The following is a 19,196-nucleotide window of genomic DNA, read 5'->3' as shown; positions in this document are numbered from 1 at the left end:
TTCTCTCCTCATGAAGGGCTTTGCAAACCAGAAGAGTTGGTTCAAAATCAACCTCCACATAAGAATAGCCATACTGAGTCAGACCAATGGCCCATCTAACCCAGTATCCTGTCTTCTGATAGTGGCCAATGCCAGAGGCTTCAGAACAGATTCATCCCATTGTCCAGTTCTAGCATCTGGCAGTCAAAGGCTTAGGGACACCCAGAGCATGGGGTTGCATTCCTGACCATCTTGGCTAATAGCCATTGATGGACCTATCCTCCAAGACCTTATCTAATTCTTTTTTTGAATCTACTTATAGTTTTGGCCTTCACAACATCCCCTGCCAATGAGTTCCATAGGTTGACTGTGTATTGTGTGAACAAGTACTTCTGTTTGTTTGTTTTAAACCTGCTGCCTGAATTTCATTGGGTGACCCCTGGTTCCTGCATTATGTGAAGGAGTAAATAACACTTCCCAAATCACTTTCTCCACATCAGTCATGATTTTATAGTCCTCTATCATATCTCCCCTTAGTCATCTCTTTTCCAAGCTGAATATTCCCAGACTTTTTCTCTCCTCTCATACAGAAACTGTTCCATATCCTTGATCGTTTTTGTTGCCCTTCTCCGTACTGTTTCCATTTCTAACATAACTTTTTTGAGACAGAGTGACCAGAACTGCATACAGTATTCAAGGTGTGGGTGTACCATGGATTTAAACAGAGGCATTATGATATTTACTGTCTTATTACCTGTCCTTTTCCAATTGGTTCCTAACTTTCTGTTAGCTTTGACTGCTGCTGCACATTGACCAGATGTTTTCAGAGAAGTATCCACAATGACTCCAAGATCTCTTTCTTGAATGGTAAAAAGCTAATTTAGACCCCATCATTTTGTATGTATAGTTGGGATTATGTTTTCCAATGTGCATTACTTTGCATTTATCAACATTGAATATCATCTGCCATTTTGTTGCCCAGTCATTCTGTTTTGCGAGATGCCTTTGTAACTCTTCAGTCTGCTTTGGACTTAACTATCTTGAGTGATTTTGTATCATCTGCAAACTTTGTCACCTCACTGTTTACCCCCCTTTTCCAGATAATTTATGAATATGCTGAACAGTACTGGTCCTGGTACAGATCCCTGAATGACACTGCTATTTACCTCTCTCCATTCTGAAAACTGACCATTTATTCCTACCCTTTGTTTCCTATCTTTTAATCAGTTACACTCCATGAGAGGACCTTCCCTCTTTTCCCATGACTGCTTATGTTGCTCATGCACTTTGTAATACAATTGGTCAAAAAAATGAAAATATGAAAATTTTTGAAATTTGAAATTTTTGAAATTTTGCAGACTCAAAACTGACCCATCCTCCCACTTTTATTGTTTTTTCAAAATTTTTCATTTAATTTTTTTTTCATGGGAATTTTAACCTAAAACCTTATGGAAAATGATATTGAAAACAGTTATCAGAACTTTTTATTTACCAAAACCTCATTTTTCAGTAAACAAATTTTAATAACCATTTCATTGTCTATAATGTTGTCAATAACGTCTACGAAAATTTTGGATAAAAAAGCCACAAAGCTTTTCCTGAAAAACAAAAAATGCTGACAGTGTTGAAAATTGTTCACAAAAACATTGGTTTTGAATAAAGCTCTTCTTACTTAAAAAAAACTGAAATTTTTTGACCAATTTTACTTTACAGATTGCCTTTGCCCTTTTATTTTGGCTAACGTAATATGGTTTTGGCCACACAGTTCAATGCCCAGGTATGTGCTGCCTTCTGTGCAAAAAGACAATCAAGTATCATGAACTCCCAGAAAAGTGCTCCTGTTGCAAAGTTCACTGTGGTATTAACATTATATTATTCATATACAATATACTTTAACAAGACAATGCCATATTATAAAGGTAGTGGCTGATTACCCAGAAAAATCTTCCTGATGCATAGTGATGATAATGGCCTCCACTGAGTCTCCTACCGAGTTCAGTAAGGGTTGCACAGCACTACCCATCAGATCATGGATCGTCTACAATAAAGTGAAGAGAGAGGAAGAAATCAGTAATAAACAAAAAACATGTACACTGACATCCCCAAAATATATTGATTCAGGATAAATTATTTATTACAGGCATTTGCCTCCTTCATGTTACCAGTGCTCTTTTATTCCATACTGGAAACATTTAAAGGAAAGGAAAATGCAAGTCTTACAGCCATTAATTTGTTCAACCATTTCAGTAAGGTAGAGAAATAAAGGCCTCTTTACTATTACTACTTAAGTAAAACCTTTATCTCACAGCAGCGGTGCACTTTGACATGCCCTGTATAAAAAGATACACCTTTTCATTCACACACAAGCCTATTATCCACTCCTGCTGTAGAAAAGCCTTCTACCCTCTACTGTCATCATCACTCAAGGCAGGGGATACAGAGGGATGAGTCCAGATGTACAAGACCACTAAGCACCCCAAGACAAAAACACCAAGTTGGGGGCTGTGAGTTTCTGTGGGGAAAGAGGGAGTGGAGGATCCAGTGCTTGTTGTGTGAAGATTGTAGGGAAATACATTTATCATCAAATTCAGATGTATGGGTTCCAAGCATCATCAGAATATTAGAACTCTCAAATACAAATATTACTTAAATCCAAATAGCCTATTCACCCACAAACAGTTAGAGGAAGTACAAATTACAGATAATTTCAAATTAACACATATTTTGGCCAGGATGTAAGGTCCATATTGACACACAAAAAATGCCAGAACAAGACAAAACTCACAAGTTAAGTTACAGCGCCCATTGTAAGTATGGCACATACAATGAACTTTTGATCTAATTTTATAGCATGTTGACATTCAATTACCTTTAGGGCTGTAGCAATAGTGTGCTCAGCAGCTGCTGGGAATGAATTCTGGCTGGAAACTACCTAAAAACATGTAAAATAACCATTAAAACAGTCAAAACTCAGTGAATGATTAATGACCACAGAATTGTGTTTGGACTGAAAATATATTAAGCTATTCCAATTACTGAAACAAAAGTAGGCAATAGCTATAAATAATGAATGAATGTGCTATATATAGACAAGATTTTAAAAGTTAGAAAATTCAACAATATGAAATCACTGTGTGAAAAAATATTTCTGTCCTTCTTATGGTTTTTAACAGCACTTTACAGTCCAAAAAGTTCAGCTGGTAAATCATAATGACAAAATAATATTTGGACAAAAACATTCTGATTCTAGGGAGGTATTATTGAAATGCAGCATCTACTTTTCAAGGGCAATCTGAAGATCCAAATGCCAGATTGTCACTGCATAGTTAACCAGTCACAACATTCTTAAACTACGAAAAGTCTACAGTATTAAAAACAAAAACAATAACCAACTTGGTTTAAAATGAAACTTCTACGTTTGCCAGTGCTCCAGAATAATCATGGTTTACATGGTGTAGAGAACACTGACATTTGAATACACCTGACTCCATTATCTGTCATTTTGCTTTCTTGAGCATCCTATCCAGTTGGGCTGCACTCAGTTCCCACTTAAGCCAAAAGTCCGATTCCCACTCAGTTCAACAACACCTGGATAGGCCCTTTAACTTTTAATTTTTCCACTTGCGAAATATTTATTTTGGAATGTCTGATTTCCCAGATTTGTAGCTTGAAGTAAGAGACAAACAACATGATAAAAGGTAAGTGGCCTGTTCTCCTGCTGATATGTGTGAGATTTATGGAGAGCTGTGTGGTGGTGCTAAGTGTAAATAATGGCAGGGATTCCTTGTAAGTATTATGATTATTAAAATTCTACACTTTAAACAATTGCTCAAATCCCAGCTACTGTAGCATTAGGACTAGATGTCAAGGATCAGATTTGGAAACATCCTACCAATTTTCTTACAGTTATCAATATATTTATCTCATTTACAAATATTGTATTAACCATTAAATTCACAGTTCAGAATGAATCATATCAGATCTCTCTCCAGCACCAAAGCACATGAGATTCATTACATCAGAGTTGATCTACCATCTGTTTGAAAAACCCATACAGGTTTTATATCCTTTTTGAACCTTTTTCTTTGTTGTTGTTTTTTTTTTCAAGTCAGTGTCCACAGTCAGGCATTCATGATAGTGTGTCTATTCAGACCAAGGTTTAATCACAATTAGCAGACACAACTGTGAGTACTGTTTGTTCTAGTTTATACTCACTGTGTAACCACAGTCAGCACCGGGTCAGCAAACCTTACTGGTCATGTCTACACTGCAATTAGACACCTGTGGCTGGCTTGGGCTAAGAGCCTGTTCAGTTGCAGTGTAGACGTTTAGGCTCAGTCTGCAGCCCAAGCTCTGTGGCCTCCCACCTCGCAGGCTCCTAGAACTTGGCTGCAGCTCAAGCCCAAACGTCTATACTCCAACTAAATAGCCCCTTAACCTGACCCCCTGCTTGCCTGAGTTAGCTGCCACAGGCCAGCCGTGGGTTTTTAATTACAGTGTAGCCGTAGCCATACCCATTATGGACTCATGTTCAGCTATGGTAAAATTTCATTGTGTAGTCCAGGTTTCAGCTGCGAGGAACAATCCCCTCTGGGACATTCAAGAGGCATTGCTCCTGTTGATGTCATCCTTCCTAGCTCCTTTCTTAGCTGGTGGTGGGGATGGAGTCATGGCCACTAGCATGGGGAGATGGTGAGGGTTCCAGGATCCCTACACAAAGGGCTTTAGGCTGCCAACATGTAAAATTTTCCCATATACGTTTTCCATTTATCTATTATTATTTATAATTTACAGTGAGGTAATGCTTAGAGGCCCCCATCTGGTTTGGGGTCCACTGCATGAGGTCTTGTACAAAACACCTTAACCCAAAAGCTTACAATATAATTTGAGACAATCAAGGCCAAATAAACAAGTGTGACAAACAAAAGGTGGGACTGGTGGGAAGGACGAGTGTAATTAAGGTAATATCACACAGTTACATTTCTACATCAGCCACCACCAGCATAGTCATAAACTGATTTATAAAATTTACTCTGCACTCATATTCTATCACTGTGTTCCGAAACTTCCATTACAAACACTTATATGGGGGGATTAGTAGGGGCGGTTCACTATGGGAAATAAATCTTTTTGAGTTGAAACTTATATCTCTCATATCAATCACTCCACCCAAAGACATCAAATATCAATCATGCCTTCTTATTCTTATATTTCAAATGCCCTTTTATCTTGAGATACCTAAACCTACAGCTAATCAGTCATTTTGTTATACAATATTCAGTGATATTCACAGAGTTTTGTTATGTGAGATAAAGACACTTCCTTTGTCCATTGGAGGATTTTGAAATATTTGTTCCAATCTAAATATTGCTCTATATCACCAAAAACCAAACCATTTTTTATTAATTATTACAACAAACTCAGCTGATACTTTAGCCACCTAAATTCAAGGGAAAATCTATAGTCTATCCAGTTCTTTGGCCATTTCCTAATTTACCAGATCACAAGAAAAATAATACATAAGTACACAGACAAACTAAAAAACATATAAAGAAAAGCAGACATATGGTAACCCATCAAAGAGTATTCAGTAATTATAACACAAGCCTCATTTATACACAAATCTCAAACTTTGTTCTATGCTGCTGTCCAAATCTTTAAAATGTATTGGTATGAGTTCTCATCAACACAAGGCTGTCTAAGCCTATGGAAAAGCAAAGAATGTAATCAAAAGTAATGGCAAGAAGTTAAGCATCAGTGAAGCTTACCTTCAGCACTGATTGGTATAGCCTGTACAGTGAATTCACTACAGCCACATTCCTTCTCTGTCCTTCTGTCAGGGGTCCAATCACCTGGCTGGCATCTCCTTGGGTCGAGAGCTGCAGTAAGTAAGTAAATAAGCAAGTGATTTTAAAAATAATATTAATCAGAACACCGACTCCTTTCTCTTGAAATGAAGCAAGACGTAAAAAGTAAAATTAGTTAAGCTTAGTATGGTCACTACTATTCACAGCAAACAAAGTAGCATTTCATTCACAGAAGACAATATCTTGTATTTAACCCATGACATATAATGCATATTTATTACAGACACACACACTCAGGCCCAGGTCTCCAAAAGACTCATACAAGCAGGGAGCAAGGACAACCTCCTTCCTCTGCTCCTCCAACAGGAGCTGTCATACTAGTCCACTTGGAGACATCAGCTTGCCCACCTTCATAATCTGAGATGCATTCAGAATTACATACACATTAGAAGTTCTAATAGAGAAATATAAACATGATGAACCAAAAAAAAAACAAATAAACAAAACAAAAAGAATAGGAGAGGTTGTCATATGCTATTCTTAACTCAAAAAGGAGTTCTGTGCGTAAATCACTATACGGCAAAATCAAAACTTAGTCCATAATGGAGAACACTGTCCCTTCATATTTAAATTGCAAGAAAGATGTTTTCTTGGTCATACAAATGATGCTGAAACCAGAAAGCATAAGGATCACACATATGACCATTTAATCAGTGTCCCATCGGATATCATAGGGAATGTTTACTATTTAAAATAAAGTCAAATTTGGGAGCATAATTAGAAGTTTTCTCATACACCCATTAAGGTGCAGAAACATAACATTCTGTTAAAAACTGTACTGGTTTAGGTTGATTGAGTGAATCTTTAAAAAAGATTGTCAAGCAATTACAGCAGAAATACTATTAATACAAAACCTCTCTGAGCTATGATTCTTTTATCACCTACATATATTCCAAGGCACAAGTTTATCTTCCGTTAAAGTCCCAGAGAAATAGGTCCAATGCTTAAGATCCTCCAGCAAGAAGGCATTCAAACCCCAGAACAAACAGTAAGTGACCTTTACTGAAATCTAGTCAAACAACCTATTCATGGCTGGTAGGAAAGTAGACAATCAAAAATATATACATGAGTAAAAAATGTTCTGAAAACATGCAGCAAAAGCATAACAAGAGAACACTTCTTAAAGTGATATCAAATAATACATCTTCATAATGAAAGAATATCGCTTTAACTCGTAGTTCTTCAAAACATCATATGCATGGTGTAACAGGTTGACTTGCCCCTTTAAAGCCTGGCCAACCTTAGTTAAGAAATAGGTATACTTGAACGGGGATCACCTGTTTCCCCTATATAGGCCAGCAGAAAGCTGCAGAGAGAGGGGGATGCTCAGAGGGAAACAAGCAGAGTCAATGGCTGATGGGAATAAGTAGTCTCGGTTATTAGTTCTTGGCTGCATGTGTATGTTCCCAATGCGTATGCTGTCTCAGCTCTGCATAGATAGCTGATACAGCAAACCACGATTAGATTACCCAATAAGACCAGAGATCCATTTCAGTAACGAAGGCACCAGGCCACGTTTATTGTCAAGGAGGTTTTTGTTAGTTACCTTGCCAATTTTGTGGCGTGTTGTGTGCATTTTTTTTTTAGGCTACAGTCTCTGCCTTAGCTTTACAGATTCCATTCCATACTCTCCACTATTTTTAAAAAATTTTGTATGGACCCTCCTTTGCTGGCAACCCAGCACGTTCATACCTATTAATCTTTGTGGGGACTTGCAGGGAGAGGATACGTGAGTTCCCTAGCTCATTTTCTGCCATGTTAGATCAGGATTCCTAGAGGACAGTTCGTTTACCTAACAGATCAGCGGTTGGGCTCACCAGTGTTATTAGTTGTTGGATGTGTGTGTGTGTTCCCAATGTGTATGCTGTCCCAGCTCTATTTATTGGTTTATTGCTGATGAGGCACAGTAAAAAGTGCCCTACATGTGTTACAAGTACACTTAATACATGTATCCTCATGACAATGGACAGCTCAGTAAATGACGGGGCTTTCCATTCCTCACTCAGCCAGACAAAGACACTCCCCCTTTGAGACCCTCTTTTATACACTGATTCAAACAAGTTTCATATTGCCACCCTCTGATGTGGCAAGATACCACCCTTTACTTTGTACAGAATGGTTTTATCATGCTGTGGTGCTGACTGCACTTCTGTATGCTATAGAAACAGGAACTCTATACAGGCGATACATCAAAAAGCTTACAAGCCTGCAATTGAGACATCTGCAGCAGCTTCTAGGAATTAAATGGCAAGATGAAGTTCCAAACACCGAGGTATTGAGAAGAGCTGACATGCTGTGTGTTGAGGCACTTATAGCAGCTGCACAGCTGAGACGGACAGGTCATGGCGTCTGTATGCCGGATCATTGACTCCCAAAGTTTCTCCTCTATGGTGAACTCAAGGAAGGGAAAGTGATAGCAAGACAGAATGCAAACTAGCCCCTCCTCCCAACTCATCATCAAACATGGTAGGGGCTATTAGTCACTTGAAATCCAAGTTAAACAAAGTCTTAAACTTTGATAGAGGAGGGCAATAGCTGCGCTATAAGGATGTTTTGAAAAGGAATTTGAAGAAAGCAAATATTAACATACAGAACTGGGAAGAAGATGCCAGAGATAGATGTAAATGGAGATCTGTAGTGTATGATTCTATCCAGGCAGTTCACGTGCACAGAGAGGCAGCATATCAACAGCACCATCTTCATGGTATAATATCAAGCACTTTCCAATTTCTCCTGCCCAAACTGACACAGAGGATTTATTTCAAATGCTGGACTCACTTCTCATCACCTAGCTAACAAGTGCTAAATTTTCCAACTCCATCCATCGTCAAGTACGACGGACAAACAAAGAAGAAGAACAGAATGGTTCAATCAAAACATCTCTCTCATATTGTTATCTTGACCTTGGAGGGGGCAGTATGTCCTTGTTGTCTTTGAGATAAGCACTTGTACCATTCCTGATATCAGAATGTTCTGGCACGTGCTTGTGTGTTTTGTGTCTAGCATTCCTTTAAGAATGTGTATTTCTGCAATACCAGCTCTGTCTCTTGTTTCTCCTTGTTTTCACATTGGTGATTTCTAGGATCCTGTCCTGAGGCAGAACGGCTTTGAGGGTTGACCTGTGTCTAGGAGGGCTTCTACATACTCCATTTGTTGCTGAGCAAGTTAGGACTTTGGGTTATTTATCATGACTCCAACACCCTTGTGGTCACACACACACAGATTGACTTTCTGAAACCCTCCAGAGCAATGTCCTTGATCAGTCACTTTATCTATCTAGAGAAACACATGCACTACCGTGCTATGCAGGTAGGCCATTATTACTACCACCAGGCATTTCATGAAAACACAGAGCAGATGCCAGACCACAGAGCAAGACATAACACTAGTAGTGCTATTCCTCTTCAACACATCTTAGATACACATGAGGATATTTTCCATGTAAGTGTCTGCAAGGTCCAAAGTGTTTTGCCTGTTGCCTTCCTCTAGAAAAGACATGATGTCTCCATCATGGCAATTATATGGAACTCATCTTTGATCAGATATTGATTCCATTCCCTAAGACCTAGCCTGCACTAGAGTCTTCCCAACTTTTTGGCTACCTGAAACTATTTGTGTGAAAGCAGACATCAGAGCGCTGAGGAAAAGCAGTTGCCAAAGCAAAGGAGACACCAAAAAGTCAAAAGTGTCCATGACAATAGCTGGAATATATGATACAATCATGTGGGACATAACTGGAGGATAGGATTTAAAAAGGAATCTAAAGGAAACATGATAAGCATGATAAGCTGAGATGCAGAACTACGGGAAATGACCAACAAGGGGAGCACCTTTGCCATCATGGCCAAGAACATTTAGAAAACAGCATTTATGTTCATGGTGTAGTCGGCCTACATGGACAACACTGATGAAAGAGCATTAAAACTAATGAAATGAGAGTTCAATATGATTTTAGCTGTGCTAGCTGAAATTGGTGCAACCTTGGGATGGTCTGAAATGGTTTTAACAGAGTCTGAGCTTCTCTTGCAAAAAATAAGGAGTATACTGATCATAATGTTCCTAGCTTAAAAAGTGAGAATCTTGTCATATGACCCAAATCTGTTCTGAATAACATAATGGTTTGGGGAAAAGAAAAGAGCTAGTGCTCAAAAAACTAGGACAGAAGGCTTCTGGAAAGAAACAATTAAATATTCTTAGAAGAAACAGAAGGGAAACAAAATGTGAATGAGTGTGAGATTGAAATTAACGGGTGAGAGAGTCCAGCAACTGTGCTAGCCAATATGTAGCCACAAAAGCATTCAGAGAGAAAGCTAGGCTGGAAGAGAAAAGTTTTTCCTCAGACCTCATTCAGCATAAATTGAGGGCTGATAACTCAGTACTGTGTAAACTGGCCATTCACTAAAGTAGCCAGAGAAAGATACTCTGTACCTTAAGACAACTGAGGTGGATCAACCAGTTCCTGTAGAGCTCAGGACTGCATCTAGACAGGGAAAGCCATGCACCTGGTACCTCAGACCAGTTGGGGACAAGAACCAAGTCAAACCAAATATAAGAAGCAGAGGATTCAGCCCTACATCTCCAGCTAGCTGCCTTATTTTATTCCCGAGACTTCCTTTGGACAGAAAATAAGTATGACCCCACAATCCTTAAGTATTAAAAACCTAGCTAGAGTAACATCTAAGGCTTTCCCCTTCTTAGCATACAGACAAGAATTCTTTAAAAACACAAACATGTAAAGTTGTAATCCAAAAGACCCTGCAACCTGTGCGAGAAAAGACAGAATAACTGATAAGTAACTTTTACATTTTAACACTGTACTTGAATAATGCACTAAGAAACTTTTGCCTAATTTGAATGTTGGTTTCTGTAACTGATAATGAATGAAATGCTACTAATTGAATGAAATGTGAATCTGCATTTTGGTAGGCTTTGTAGTGCAATCAGAGCTGGATTGCCTAGGTTGCCGGGGTTGGGGGTGCCAGTTTTGGGATGCTGTTTTTGTTGTTAGCAACAAAAGGGAAAATAAAATGTTTGAAGTAAAATGTTTCAGATAATCCCTATGTGGATTCATTTTTCAGTAACCTCCTAGAATGCTCTGGACCTTTGTAGAATCTCACAGAACCTTCCAGACTTTCTGAGAACTACATTTTCCTCAAACCTCCTAGAATGTTGCCAGCCATGCCCTTGTAGGTATAGAAAGGACAGGGTGTTGTCAGTCAGTCAGTGTGATATAAAAATGAACTGAAGTTTAGTGACAGCCCAGCTACGATATTGTGAACCTTGTTTTATTATGTAATTGTGAAAGTGTACTTGTGTTTTAAGACTTTAAGAGTGTAAGTACAACTAATCAAAGATATATTTAAGAAGATGCCAGAGATTTCTTTCAAAGCCCTATCTATGCAACAACATAAAAGAAATACTGTTACTACTTTTGGCATGCTTAACATGTAATGTTTGATGACTTTCTAAGAGTGTGGAACATAGACTTTTGCTCTCCCTAATTCTAGCTATTTTCCCCCTTGGAAAATAAAAGATGCCGCTGAAGAAGCCTTCAAGAGCTCAGTATAGGAAGCAAACAGCTCAGTTGCAATCTAGTTTGCAGCAAGGGGCAAATTTGATGTGAAAATATCTGAAATAGAACAAGATAGACATTTCAGTTATTCTTAAAACTAAAAAGTTTCTATAAGCTTAGAAAAAATGTATCTTTTAATTTGCTTATATATGGCGTAAATAAATACAGATTTACAGATCCTAGCATGCAAATGTATCGTCTTTTATGACAGGGATAAATCACACATGAAAATCATGTATCAAAGTCATAAACTGGGCTACAAATGCAATAAAAAAATAAGGTATTCAAAGTTTAACAAATGGAGGGAGAGGGGCAGGAATTTACAGAATTGCATTGCGCTGTGATATGACTTGTGGATTTTGGGGGTTGTTTTAAATTAATTTCTTGCTTTTAACAGGTAGTAATGAAAATAGAATTTAGTTTACTACATGGGTGGAGTCTTGAGTTCTCTGCCTCGCACTGTAATATATGCTAATTAATTTGGACTTTTTCTGTAGGAAAGTCAGCCTTCTGATAAAACTTTTCAAGAGTTTAAGACTTCATTTAACTTGGATTTCAAGTGACTAATAGTCCCTACCATGTTTGATGATGATTTGGGAGGAGGGGCTAGTTTGTATTCTGTCTTGCAATCACTGCCCTCAGGAATCAAAAAACCTTCTGAGTAAGGAAAGCTCAGTCAGTCTCACACTAAAAAGCTAAGACCTTGAAGCAAGTATCTTCCACAGATGGTATTTTCAAAGAACTCCATTTATTTCCTTTCTCCATCATAAACTGCCTCTGCAAATCCGCTTTTTAAAGGACTAACTTGTAGCATCATAATCTAGAAGGCGTGCTGAGGGGAGCTTAATCAAACTAAGATTGAAGGAGTGCCCTCAAAGCAGAGCATCTGATCTAGTGCTAAGGTCAAGAGCATAATATTTTGTGAAAGAATGACTTGAACTCCAATTGTTTGTCTGATATTTTTCAAGAATAGACACATTCCTGACAGCCATGCTCTAAAAGAATGCACTTAATCCATCTGGAGCTTGGACTTTTGCTTGATCATAACAAATTATTATAAAACACATATCCGTTTAGGGAACTTCTGAGTCAACAGGGCTTGGTCCTTAGATTTCTCCCCATAAGCTATAAATAATTGGGAAGATTTACAATTAGGTTTAATGCTTTCTATATGAAAAAGATTTAACATCAGACCTGTGTAATTTCACCCCATCTGGCAGGAAAAAACAGAGTTTATTGGCATCTGTTTACCAATTTATGAGAAAATCTGCTACCACTGAAAGCAAACATTTTCTGTGAGATTTTAAAATCACATTAACTTTGTGTAATATGGTATAAATAGAACTGGCCATCAGCACCTGCAACTCACTCTTTCTCCCAGTTGATGTTATGACCACAAACCAGAGCCATTTTCAGAAAGAATAGAAAAACTCCCAAGCTAAGAGTTAAATTCCAGTGCCAAGGGTTGATAAGGTCCCAGACAGGTGAGAATAAGTTTGAGACCTCTAAAATTTTTTTTAAAAGAGCTCATAACGAAAGAGTGAGAAGAGATCCAACAGCCTCAAATCAATAAATAATAATAGCTGCTATATGAATATATTGATGAGAAAGATAATCCTGAATCTTTCAGAAACCACAAATATTCTAAGATACACAGAACAAAACAAGTCTCAGGTTTCTCCTAACAATGTAAAGCTACAGTATAAGAAGTTTCTATTTCACCACATGGGACTTTCTTGCAGAAGGTCTGGACTCCATAAGAAATGTTTCTGCCCCTTCATAAAAAATGAAAACATGTATCTTCCAGTGACTCAGAAACCTCAAGATACTGACTGGGAATCCTGCCTTCCTTTTGAGATGAGAGATCTGGAACTAATGGAAGAAAATTGATTTCCTGTGCATGACTAATGGAGCTGAATATCACACTGGCAAGGATCACACTGGAGCAATTAAAATCACCTGAGTTTTTTCTCAATTTATCTTTAACATCTTTAGGATTGAAGGAAATGAAAGAAAGGCAGATAGCAGCCTTCCCCAATGGAAAAAGAAAATATTCCTCTCCAACTCCAATTGTTTGCCTGCCCTGGAACAAAACTTCTTGGACAAGATATTCAGTAGTATCTAGTGGTTTTGGGTGCCCAAATGGTGAGACACATTGAACAGACCCTGATTTTCATAAGGTGCTTGGCACCCACCCTCTGAAAGTCAGCTCCTTTATGATGTCTAGAAAAAACAGGCACTCCAAAACTGAGGCATTCAAATTCATGAATCAGAATTGAAAATCTTGGCCCTTGCATTTGGTGTTTTGCCAGTCTGAGGTTTGCCCCAGTGAACAAAAATGGACAAAGCTATGGAGGACTTCAGAGACAATTTCTGTTGATCCTGATACTTTTGACTAAAACCATGTCATGAATTCTTCATACCTGTTAAATTAATCACTGAAGGATTAATCCTGTTTTGATACACTATTCCCACAGATGAATTGCCTCTAGCTTGCCTCTACTGGTTTCCTAGACCCTGAACTACTTAGAATCCGCCTCCCTAAGACAGAGGAAGTACAGAAACCCCTCTTCATGGCTGCTCAATCCATCCCAGAGAGGGCTACAAGACATAAAGAGCCTTTAGTAGGATCACCACAGTGGGGTGAATTCCACCTACACCTAAAAATATAATCAATTTATTTAATTACCATCTATCTTTTTAAATGACTACTGATTCAGTCCATGCATTAATTCAGTTTATAGTACTTCAATTGCCATTTCTAAACTGAATTAGCAAATAAGCTTTGCATTGTTAAACTCTAACATGGTATCTTGTGAGAGCTATTCCAAAATAATGAAAATGCCAAAGCCTCTGAAATAAACTGAGACACATTTAATCAAATTTACCTATTTAAATTCCATGTGAATCACATATCACTATGAAATAAATCAAACTACATAATATGAAATGCTACAAACATTGTGTAATCTTGCTGTTTTTCTATGTTAGCAAAATTACATGCTAAATTTAAAGTACAATTTTTAGTCCACTCTACCAGCAAGATAAAATACAGTACATAGTACTCACAACACATCTAATGCCTACTTAAACCATTTTTTTATTTTAGCCAATAGCCTCAAAAATACTCCATATTTGTTATGTGAATCACGATCCAAATTGCAAAGAAAAACATGATGGAAATATATGAATATTTGTCTCCTAATCTCTTTCTAAATCATTGCAAATTCAAATGAAAATATACATGATATGAGTAAACCTAGAGTTACTTCAGAGCACAAAAACTTGGGCTCCTAAATCACTTATCACATAGGCACTTGTGAAAATTTTACTCAGTATGACTAATTACTGTTTCCTAATGGCTCTTCTTGCAAAGCTCTTGTGATTTTTCTGGAGAAAAGCAAAACACCCAAAATCCAGCCCAGACCTCTGATTACTTCCAATTTAGGCCCATTGCTATCTTTAGCTTTTACTATTTTGCTAAGTTAATCATCTTTATAACATTATTTTTATTGTCAAATAGATTCCCTGAACGTGACTTTTGAACCTGCATTACTTAATCCTTTTAATGTGACAAATATTGAATTCATGTTTATGTGTTTTACCATTTAAATAGCATAGATGCATGTTTTTCTATGACAGTCATGTCATGGCTCCCAAATACTTGTAATAGACAGTATGAACACTAAAAAATTGTATCTCAGACAAAAGTAAGGGGTGGGGGGAGAATAATGCCTCATAGTGCCATTGACTTGTGGCACAATCATTGACCAGCTGAAGCCTCCACACAAATGTCACTTTTATTATTGTTTTTGACTGTTTGTAAGCTCATTAAATTTCATTCTACATTCCAACAGTTCACAATATTCAACAAGAGGACTCGATAAATTTCCCTGGAACTGTCAGACAAATCTCATTGTTGACATATATCCTGAATAAAGATTCATTCTTAAACTGAAAAAGCACGATTCCATTCAATTCAATACCATACAATACGAGACATGGTTTAACTTTCATAAGACCACATAATAGAAGTGACAACCAGAAATTTATCTCATGTCATTATGTTAAGGGTCTGTCAATATTTCCATTACAAAGAAAGTCTTTGATGGACTCATAAATTTGCTCCAGCTGAAATTTGGCAGCAAAAGGACCATTCTAAAACCAATAATTTTTCTGACACCAGGAAAATGAAATTCCATGGATCTTCACTTTTATGCAGAAACATGCTACCTTACATCATTATTACATTGTGTAAATGTACCTGTGCATAAACTTATGAATAAGTACTAATAGTACTAGTTATCATCACAAACAGGGGTTCTATAAATGCTCCACAACTCAACTGAAGTATGAAGAAGTAATGAACAAGCCTTGTAAGTATCATCACATTCTGATGACACCTAGAAAATAACAGCACTTCTTATACAGAATCAAACAAACGTTTCTGCTCCCACATGAATCAACAGAAAAACATTCCAGATCCCAAAAAAGGCCAATATCTATAAATAGAACAACCAGTGCACTTAAGAAAAGCATTTAAGAAAGAGGTGTTAATGCTGCATACCTATTAAAAATGGGAAATTGAAAAAATCACTGTTAAGCAAGGGCTTAATCAATTGCAACAATACTGAAGACCATATCAGTAGTTTGGGGCAATAACTCAATGGAATATAGAGCTTTTCACCTGCCTGCCAAGTTCAAATATAGCCCATGTCTGTAGCCTATGTGAGATAAATGATTGTCTCAGTTTTGTTCCTCATGGAGGTATCTACTTAGTAAAACAAGCACAATGTGTTTCTCTAACTGGCAATCTGATTGGCAGCCTCAGTAAGACCAGTATTTGAGGGTTTGTCTTCACTAGGCTGCTCCCCTCGGCACCTCAGCCATCTATACAGTGGCATCAATTGAGTGGGTCTGGTGAAGACACGCTCAATCAATTGCCAACCGCTTTCCTCGTTGACTCTGGTATTCCACCAGAACAAGAAGCGTAAACTATGTCAACGGGAGACACTCTCCCATCAACATAGAGTAGTGAAGATAGTGCGGCTACTCAATGCAAGGCACGTCGACTTCAGTTACGTTACTTATGTAATGTAACTTGCGTACCTTTCATCGATAGAGCCTCGTAGTGTAGACAAGTTTTTGAACAAGATATACTCCTCGCTCCTGAAGCTGGTCACTCTATGTCAGTGTTGAAGTGCAATGGCAGGAAAATACACTGAGCCATAACTGTTCTGTGGGTAAATGAAATCTTCATTTAAGAATGGCAATATGGAGTTAACTTTGAATAATTTATTCATGCTAATTTTAAATAATGTATTTAGTGTTGAGATATTACAGAGACTGGCACTCTAAAAATACCTTAGACAATCAATCTATCGATCGACAGCTGAGGAATATTGGTCCTTCTGTATATTAAGCTAACTAAAAATAGGATATTAAACTAAAGGAGGGAGTGGGAGCACTAGCATCCAATGCTATGTCAACTGTATTGTCATCAAAATGTATTTGGTTAAGGAAAGGGTTCTACTCCTGCCAATAAAACAGACTTAATATTTAAGGTGCCCATGCGAGCAATCCAACAAGATTTTGAGTTGCCAAGTAGTCAACAACACCCCAGAGTGTATTACCTGTGCCCTTCCTGGGTCTCAACCATTCCAGAAACCAAGCTGTTAGATCAATGTTTCTCAATCTTTTAAGTAGCAAGTACCTCCAAACTTCTGAACATTTTAATAAGTACCCCAACACTCAATTTTCCATGGGATTTTATATTTACAGACTAATGTGAGCCATATGTTGGAAAAAGGGCTGAGTATATAAGGCCGTGATATGACAGATGTTAGATCTAGTGTGGGTACAGTTACCACCTTTACACCAGGGGTGCGCAACTCAAATATGTACCTGGGCTAGAGGTGATGTTGACCAAAGCTAGGAGGCTTTGAGCGGCATGCCAATGCTGGGGAATATAAAGTTCTGCACCAAATTTTTTGCCATAGATTTCAGAGGAGGAAGGGGGGAGCAAGAGTCAGGGAAGGAGGATGAGAGAAAGAGAGAGGCAGGAAAAGAGGGTAACTGGTGAAATTTGGGGCTGTCATAGTTGTCAATTTCACTGCTCAGCTAGAGCAGTGAAACTGACAAGTTTTCTGAGCACAGGGCTTTGAGCCAGGGAGAGGGGCTGCCACCTGGGCAAGTTGTAGGTGGCTGCCACCTGGCTGCCATCCTGGGAGATGGGTGACTGCCACCCAATCCGAGCTGGAGCAGAGGAGGCTTTCGAGCTGGCTGGAACCCAGGGTTGTGGGCAGGTGGCTGCTGCTCATTTTCAAGCCAGGGCGCGGGTGGCTGCCACCCAGCTGTGAGCCCAGCTCGCGAGACACAGAAGGCTGCCACCAGACTCCCACCTGGGAGCTGGGACCTGACGGGAAGTGGGGGGGCTGCTGCCTGCCTCCCACAAGAGCCGGTGGCAGCCACTCGCTTCCCAGCTGGGAGCTGTGACCGGAGTAGGTGGGTGGCTGCTGCCCGCCTCAACCAAAAGCCGGCAGCTGCTGCCTGCCTCCCAGCTGGGACTGGGCGGGAAGCGGATAGCTGCAGTCTGGCTTCCCAAGACTGTAGCGGCTGCCGCCCACCTCTGAGCTGTGAGCTCTGACAGGGCGGGAAGGGGGGACTGCCATCTGACTTCCCCAGAAGCTGAGGGCTGCCACACGCCTCCCAGCTGGGAGATGGGACTGGGTGGTAAGCGGGCCGCTGCTGCCCGGCTTCTCCAGAAGTCGGCAGCTGCCGCCTGCCTCCCCTTCACTCTGTTTTTCCCTGGGTACCCACTGCCTATGTCTCGCATACCCTCAGAGGTACGCGTACCACAGGTTGAGAAACTATGTGTTAGATAAATTGGCTGAAAACAGTGGCTCAAAGTTATTTATGACTGACAAGCGCTACCGAAGGAAAGTTACATGTAGGAAGCATACCTCTCAACAGTCCCTCATTTTGAGTGACGTTGCTATTAGTCCCAAAATTTGGCATCTCCCTCACATTTACCATTGAAAAATATTTACACCAGAAATAAAGAACTACTAAACTTAGGTTACAGAAAGAATTTTATACTAAAGGATGGAGTCCCGCAGCATTTTATGCTTCCTACATGAATCATTTGTGTGTGCCCCTCATTCTGGGTCATAGAATCACAGAAGATTAGGGTTTGAAGGGACCTCAGGAGATAATCTAGTCCAAGCCCCTGCTCAAAGCAGGACCAACGCCAACTAAATCATCCCAGCCAGGGATTTGTCAAGCTGCCGCTTAAAAATCTCTAAGGATAGAGATTCCACCACCTCCCTAGGTAACATATTTCAGTGAAAACATTCTTCCTAATATCCAACCTAGACCTCCCCCACTGCAACTTGAGACCATTGCTCCCAGTTCTCTCATCTACTACCACTGACAACAGCCTCGTTCCACCCTCCCTGGAGCCTCCTTTCAAGTAGTTAAAAGCTGCTATCAAATCCCCCCTCATTCTTCTCTTCTGCAGACTAAACAAGCCTAGTTCCCTCAGCCTCTTCTCATAAGTCATGTGCTCCAGCCCCCTAATCATTTTTTTTTTGCCCTCCGCTGGACTCTCTCCAATTTGTCCACATTCTTTCTGTAGTGGGGGGACCCAAAACTGGACACAGTACTCCAAATGTGGCCTCACCAGTGCAGAATAGAGGGAAATAATCACTTCGCTCGATCTGCTGGCAATGCTCCTACTAATGCAGCCCAATATGCTGTTAGTCTTCTTGGCAATAAGG

General features: G+C 39.2%; 1 protein-coding gene across 1 annotated transcript in view; it reads right to left on the bottom strand.

The window, feature by feature from the left end:
* COG5 (component of oligomeric golgi complex 5) overlaps positions 1-19,196 on the bottom strand; it is a 303,578-nt gene that overhangs the window by 46,967 nt on the left and 237,415 nt on the right. Inside the window, exons 15-17 of the mRNA XM_067564444.1 lie at positions 5,748-5,858; positions 2,849-2,911; positions 1,914-2,017 (exon numbers count right to left, since the gene is read on the bottom strand). Coding sequence (XP_067420545.1) covers positions 1,914-2,017; positions 2,849-2,911; positions 5,748-5,858 — 278 coding nt within the window. The remainder of the gene's footprint in view (positions 1-1,913; positions 2,018-2,848; positions 2,912-5,747; positions 5,859-19,196) is intronic.

This window comes from Emydura macquarii, unplaced genomic scaffold, assembly GCF_026122565.2.
Source record: "Emydura macquarii macquarii isolate MOO-44397 ecotype Brisbane River unplaced genomic scaffold, CSIRO-AGI_Emac_v2 contig_2636, whole genome shotgun sequence".
NCBI lineage: Eukaryota > Metazoa > Chordata > Testudines > Chelidae > Emydura > Emydura macquarii.
Note: the sequence above shows the minus strand (reverse complement) of the source record. Positions and strands in the feature narration are given on the sequence as shown.